Below are 7,500 nucleotides of genomic sequence, written 5' to 3'. Positions count from 1 at the left end.
ACTGAACACCAGTGAACATCGGTGTAGTGCAAACAATGCCTGGCCCTCTTTAACGAAGCCTGGTCAGGAGGGTGATCAAGGCTGCGTCCTCGGCCCAGTCTCATTTTAGGAAGCAGAAGGGGGTCTGGAAACTAGTCCACTCTAACCACTACAGCTAGGCTTATGGTCCAAACAAAGGAGATTTCTATTGGGCTTAATGTTACTTATTTGTGACTACTGGGCCAAAGTAGCATGAAGGTTAAGCTAGGGTGATAATGTTTGGGCCCCTTAATACTGAACACAAATAGAGACTATGGCTGACAATGAGGGGAGGGGTCAATATAAAGAGGGCTCCTCATTAGAGACAAATATAAATATTTACAAATGGTGAATGGAAAAGTAAGATGATACTGATAGATGAAGAATGTATGGGGCAAGGGGGAGATTGATGAAAAGATGAGGTCAGTCAGAACTCGGCCATGGCAAAAGCCTCACCTGGCGTCTCCCAGTGTTTCTAAGTTGGCTGCCAGCCACTGATGGGACCAGCAGCCAAAATGGCCGACATCCATTTTAAAAACACCACCTGTAGGGTCAACTACCGAACACTGGCTCAAACGGCCCATGCGGTATCCCGGTTTAGTGCTCTACCGCCCGTCATATTATACAACGAATGTGCGCCCTGCTACCCTCTCTGCCCTCCCTGTGGTAAACCCTGTGCCATGGCCGGGCTGGGCTTCGGGGGGGAGTAGGAGGGAATCCCCACCCCATACATGCCCCCCAGAGAGGAGGCAGCGGTGGGGGGAGAGGGGGTGGGGGGTGGGGAGAGAGGGAGGGAGGGAGGGGGGTTGCCTGCGTTCCAAACGACCGAGCGTTACCTCTCGGGCCTTCTGGGCGGAGAGCTCTGCCTGCCGCTGGCGCTCCAGCTCCTCCAGCAGCTGGCGCTCCATGATGCGCTTGGCCTCCTCCACGCGCCGCAACACCTCCCGCTCGATCTCGTCCTTGCGCTTCTCCAGCTCCTCCTCCACGCGCTTGGCCACCAGCTCCTCCACGCGCCGCGCCGTCTCCTCCTCGATCAGCTTCTCCTCGATCTCCTGCTGCCGGCTGGGGTGGAGGAGAGATGAGGTCAAGTTAAACGCACAAGTCAGAAGCACAAGGCGATAACTTAGCGTAATCTACCCCTAAAGCTAGCGAGTCATGTTAGCAGTAAGACAACATATCTAACCTACTTATTGGTATATCCAATATAAAAGTTAACCTAACAAGTTATGTGAGCAATAAGACAACATATCTAGCCTACTTACTGGTATACAACATTTCCATGTTCTTAAACTTTCTGCTAAAACGATGCTGAAATGCTGTTGTGGCGATTTGGGGACGTAGAGAAAATACTACGGGCCCCTGGACAAGGGGAGATGCGGGGGGAGGGGGGGGTCATGAAGTGACATTAAACAACACCTGCACCCCCGCCCCCACCACACACACACACCATCCAACCACCTTTTCATGAGAGGAAGTGATCTCGTCCAGGTCATCCAGACTGGGGGGTGAAGAAAAGCAGATGGAGGAGGGGGGGGGGGGGGTCAAACAGGGCGTCCTGTTTACCGTCACACTGCTTTTAAGCTGTTGCCGTGCTGCTTTGCCCTAAACAGGATGTGATTATGCCATGTTGTGTGTGGGGGACTGCCTCGGGCACAACTAAAAAATGACTATAAACACAACACTCACTGTCTTGTCTCCCCTGATTTGATTTCTTTTGGTGGGCTGGCTGATCAGGGAAACATGAGACCAACGGAGCCCTTATCTGGTGTCTCTCCGTGTCTTGTGTATGGCTTGCTAAGTGGCCCTGTGGCTATGCACTGAAAAGGAGCTTTAAAATACTGCTGCTGCAGCAGGCCAAGCCCGGGTGAGAGTGCTGTAGCGATCAAGTGTCTAGTAGTCAGCCTCCAGCCACAAGGTAAACAATTGCAAGTTCCCAGTCGGAGGGCGATGTCGATTGCCTGTAGACAATGGAGGGGTCGTGGACATAGTTTGTGGTGTTCACTGGAGCGGGTGAGGTGTGTAATGATACCTGGAGTGACAGGAATGTTGCTGTGGTCCAGACACCTGTCAAAGCAGCAACTTTATATCCAGTCGTTAGTAATGATTTATCCCCTCAATAGTGATTAGGCTAACGTTATCTCTTGGCAACAAGCATGACAGCCAAGATGACAATGTGAGAGCAATGAGCATTACAGCCCTGCAGTCTTTAGTTGCTGTAGTATAATATTATTTATATTATTATATAATATCACGGGGCCTAATATATACATATTTTATTCATTCATCTTCTGCCCAGAACAACATAGCTAGAACTGGTTTGTTCAAGGAGATCTCATATAGATTGCAATTTGCGACCAGCCTGCTGACGTCAGCCAATCAAGTCGTTGACTTGCCTGTTGCTAGCTCCGGAGTGCTAGTACCTTCCTAATGCAATGTGATTGGTCGCTGCATAAGCATAATATGGCTTACTCTTTTACCAAAAGCCAGTGGCGATTTCAAGCCGACTTGCATTCCAACAACAACTACTTTGTGTGGCTTGACTGAGTCGCATCTCTGCCTAGCACTAGCCTAGCTACGCCAAGGCCTAGGCGGTTAGCTAGCTCGCCTAGCATCTGGGCATCATGGCTAGCCAGCTAGCGCGCCAGCTAACGTTAGCTAACGTACTGCGTTCGTCAACACGTCATTAGCTTAGCTTGCTGACTAGCTAAGCTATGCACCCATACCCGGGAAACTCACATCTTCCTCTGTCTTTCCATCTCAGCCTTCTTCTCCTCCTCCTCTTTTTTCTGTTTCTCGTCTAGGGCGCTTCTCTTGCTCAGCGTCCTGCCGAAGATGTCAATTCTTTCGGGGGGTGAGGCAGCTCTCTCCCTCTCCCTGCGGGACGAGGCTGTGGTCGACCGGGAACGAGAGCGAGATTCTCTGCGCCTGTTTCTCTTCGATTCGCGGGATTTGGACCGCTTCTTGGCCCTCTCCTTGTCTCTGGACCGGGACCGGGACCGTTTCTTGCTGTGCTTGCTGCTTTTGGTGTGTTTGGAACGCGACGTACTGCGACTCCTCGAGCGACCCATGGGCTCCTCCTCGACCGTTCACAGCTATACTGCTCTAATGCTGACGATAGTCAAATATAAATGGAATTGTCCTCCTTCAATTCGATGCTATACTTCGCAAACGGCAATATTTTGTTCAAATGTATGGGATCAAATACTCGTAGTTATGGAAAATAGTCATTCGAATGTGGTTATTATTCTGCTCTTAGAACTTGCGGTGCAAAAGAAAGATGGCGAGCTGTTCCTTTTTCCCAGCATGCAGTGCATTCGGCTATCTTCGGATCTACTCGGGAAGTTTAGTAAACGATGCTGCCCCAGTCCCAATAGTGACTGTATATTGAATATTGACAGATATTCGTGTCTTATGGCAATTGTACATGTACTTAGTGCAAGCGCCTGACTAGCATATATATGAATTTGATGCAAAGGATAATCATATGTCCACCTATATCATGTCATACATAACGTTTCATAATCCAAACAATAATTTAACATTAGGGCTAACATTAACATTCCTAGATGGAAATTCAATGTTCTCTGTATATGTCTTTTGTCTTATTTTTTGTACTGTTTGATATGGAGCTCTATTAAGTGAGTGTGGAATAAAAGTTGAATTAAATAAATGTTGAACATTTCCCAAATTCCCCATCAGTCCATGTAGATCTACAAACCAACCACCATGGGCTATGCAGCTGACTGTTTCCTCTGTTCAGCAAAAAACAGGCAAAAAAATAAATGTTCCCCCACAAAGAACAGCAGAAGACTAGACCAATATCCGGCCTATAAATACTTGCAATCATGGCTCCCCAAAAAATGTCCAAATGCCACTCATTTGATCTACATTTGCTCTCAGTGCTGTAATCTATCCAGTTTTAGATCTTAACAGTGCTTGTGTTTATCTCCATGTTTGTTTGTGATAATCCAGTTCCTTATCAAAGTCAGAAAAGTTTTATCTGTATTCATTTAAAATAGGCACATTCAGGACCCCCAGCCAGAATAAATGGCTAAATTGACTTAACAATGACACAATTACCCAGGGGAGATAACTGTCCCAAGCTTGGAAAATGGAGGCCATTGTTATAACTCTCTCTGAACGCTGCACTAAAAATAAATTGTCACGGGTGTATTTAAAGCACATAACTCAGGTGAGTCCAATTATAAAGGCAACGGTGTGCTAAAAAGTTAAAAGCTAAAAGTGCCCAAGGGATAGAGATTTATGTGTTGTTCTGTGTATCTGCTTTTGAGAATGTCACAGTCAGTGTCTAATTTAAGAAGGTCATTACCTCTTCTTCAGTCATAGCTGCTGGATCTGGTGGCTGGGATAAAGAATCACTTTTAGACAAAGTATTGATTCAACTACCTGCTGTTTCCTGTGATGTATTGTTACTCTCTGTTGTACCGCTGAAAAAAGCCTTCTTGTTCACAGACTTCTCAGGAAGGAACCTTCTTACGAAAACCACTCACAATGAGAATCCATCATTGTCTGTGTTGGATAGATTGAACTACAGGGGGCTTCTGAACTTAAGACAAGAAAAATACACAATTTCAACAACAGAAAGCCAATCAATTTCTTGTTTTTTGAATAATTTATGTTCCCAGAGATGACAGGAATCAGTATGAGAGAGTCAGGGGTGTCTTCTTTTTACTCGTTATGACAACAAGATGAGATGTTCTTTATAAACCCTTTTCATGAATAATGGAACATGTTAAGGTAAGGAGGTGGACATGAAAGACTTTGTGGTTTGTTTCTGGGAGATTGGGAAAGTAGTTGAGAGGGTTGGGAGACAATAAGTCCAAAGGTGACCCTGAGAGTTGAGTCGGGCTGGTCGGATTTCTCAAAGAGCGGTTTTGCGTTTCACTAATCCTGCCTACAAGGTTTAATCCGTATTTGGGGGGATGCTGTTAGAGAAAACAATTACAGCATGTCAATAGGAAGACTGACATGTCAATAAAAGAAAGCGTCTTAGTTGAAGGTGTGTTTCACCACAGGTCCAGCCTTCGTAATCATTTGACCGATTCCGCTGAGCTGACTCTAGGTCTGACTGAATGTCTGCGATAGCTCGTCAATCATAATTGTTATGATCCATCATGGACTCATATGTTTGTTCTGAATCTATCATAAACACCCCCGTCCATCTCAGTTTCAGTTTGCCAATAAAACGTGTTGACAAACTGCAGCGTTCACGCATCTCTGCTGAGCTCACACTTTTCAACAACTCCTAGACCCTTTAATAATCTCCACAGCCTCTCTCCGATCCACAGACGGGCCACCTATCCCAGTCACGCCGCTCCTCGAGTTCATCAAAACGTCCATCTCTTTCACGTGTGTGTGATCAAAGTTGGCCCCTCTCCTTTCACGGTCACTTTTCAGGTCCCCTGGCCCTGCCCCACCGAGCTCTTCAGGGGGGGAAAACGCTTAACAAACACAGGATCTCTCTTTTAAAGAGCCCCGGCGCTTTGTCACATTGTCATGTTGATGTCTCGGGGGGGGCAGGCATAAAGAGCTATTGAGGGGAGAGGCCTGAAAGCCAGCTTTTACCCCCTCTATCCTGAATGAGGGTGGGTCTCTTTCCCCAGGGTGAGGGTGTGAGGGAGGGTGGGAAAGAGGGAGGGAGGGAGGCAGGGATGGAGGGAGGGAGGGAGGGAGAGGGGAAGGGTGGAGATCGATAGCAGAGGAGCTGGTGGGTGAAGGAGGAGAAATGGGGTGTGGAGGGATTGTAGGAGTTCAGTCGACTGGTCAGTTTTAGTGAGTGATTCCCGTAGGTCTCCCATGGGGGGGGGCATATTGTCATGCTGGTGCCCAGGGAGCGAAGAGCCGTACGCCAGAAGCCAGGATGGAACTGTGATCTCACACTGTTTCTATCTCTGTTTCAGTCTGTCTCTTTTGCTCTCTCTCTCTCTCTCTCTCTCTCTCTCTCTCTCTCTCTCTCTCTCTCTCTCTCTCTCTCTCTCTATCCCTCTCTCTCTTCCTCTCTCTCTCTCTCACTCCCCCTCTCTTTCTCTCTCTCTCTCTCTCTCTCTATCCCTCTCTCTCTTCCTCTCTCTCTCTCTCACTCCCCCTCTCTTTCTCTCTCTCTCTCTCACACACACACACACACACACACACACACACACACAGGCTTCGAAGCATAAGGCCTAGGCTTGTAGAATATAGACAACAGGATAAGAGCATATGAATGGCCATGACTCCATCACCACCACGACCCTCTAAAGATCCAATACCCTCCATTGATCCATTCGAAATGGCAGACATCTGTAACATCTCCATTCAACATCAAGACCATATGTCTTAGGTCCACACAAAATATTTGTTTTCGTCAAGGCCGCCGCCCACCCGAGGGTCGTCTTGTCTGTCCACATGTGACGCCGACGTCCCCTCCCATCAGAAAGGAAGATGTGATTAAAAGTGACAGAGGAGCCCCGCCACAAAGGATTCTGGGGGACGGAGTCTGTCACCACCATACACCTGACTAGCAGCGTCATCGTTCGGGAGGATCGTCTTTCCCGAGGGGTGGACGAAGGGACAGATGACTTTGACATGCCCAAATGGCCGGGGTCAGGGGTCAGTTTTGAAGTATCGGACATGAAAGCTGATCTGGGTAAGCTCTTTTGAGAGGGACGGTCTGCTACTCTTAACAGGACGCGTCCCGGGGAGCGCCCATTCAAAACAAGGTACAAAAGGTGAATTAAGGCGCAGGGAGTTATCAGGTGAAATTAAAACCTGTCAGTCACCAAGGAGGAGTAAGCCTTGATTCAGGTAAAGACAGGGAGAGGGTGTGTTGTTATGTTCGATCTCAGAATATGCGACATGGACTCCCATTAGCCTCGGTTTTATTTCAAGACAGAAGGGGAGGAAGACACTGGAAAGCCGTGTTCTATGACTCTTTAGCATATCCTTCTATTGAAGGGGAATGAGATTTAGCCGTTCTATTCTTATATCTCTCCTCTCTTTCTTCTTTGTCTCTCTCCTACGGCGTATCTTGAGAGCGTGCTGGTTTATCTCTCTATCCCGATTCAGTGTTTGTGTTATGTGTGCGTGTGGGAGTGTGTGCGTGTGTGTGTGTGTGAGCCACAGCATGGGAAAATGAGCACTCCTGAGAAACTACAAACAGGAAGAAAGACACATCTATTATGAGTACAAATGCCCCCCTCCTTCTATCACACACACACACACACACACACACACACACACACACACACACACACACACACACACACACACACACACACACACGACACACACCCTCTCCCCTCACTACCTGCAAGCACTCCCCTCAGTAACAATGGCTGTTTCCTGTCGGCTGGCGTCACAGTGATGGAGTGAGTAATGCACTGAGTGTGTGAAACTAGAAAGGGAGGAAAGAGGCCAAGATTTTGCTCAACAGTTTGCCATCACTCACAATGCTTTTAGCGAAGCGGGCGCAGCAGTTGCCAT

General features: G+C 47.7%; 1 protein-coding gene across 2 annotated transcripts in view; it reads right to left on the bottom strand.

The window, feature by feature from the left end:
* The window catches only part of LOC311313312 (arginine and glutamate-rich protein 1-B-like), a 7,196-nt gene extending 3,887 nt beyond the window's left edge, over window positions 1-3,309 (bottom strand). Inside the window, exons 1-2 of one of the 2 annotated variants that reach the window (XR_014630615.1) lie at window positions 2,755-3,309; window positions 1-1,080 (exon numbers count right to left, since the gene is read on the bottom strand). The exon at window positions 1-1,080 is cut by the window's left edge and continues 937 nt beyond it. Coding sequence is in view for 1 of the 2 variants with exons in the window: in XM_084443432.1 (XP_084299558.1) it covers window positions 855-1,080; window positions 2,755-3,086 (558 nt within the window). In the remaining variant the exon portion in view is untranslated. The remainder of the gene's footprint in view (window positions 1,081-2,754) is intronic. The other variant, XM_084443432.1, reaches the window with a different exon arrangement.
* Window positions 3,310-7,500: the final 4,191 nt, after the last annotated feature.

Source organism: Borostomias antarcticus (genome assembly GCF_949987555.1).
Source record: "Borostomias antarcticus genome assembly, chromosome: 9".
NCBI lineage: Eukaryota > Metazoa > Chordata > Actinopteri > Stomiiformes > Stomiidae > Borostomias > Borostomias antarcticus.
The sequence above is the reverse complement of the archived record's forward strand: the minus strand, read 5'-3'. Positions and strand labels throughout refer to the sequence as shown.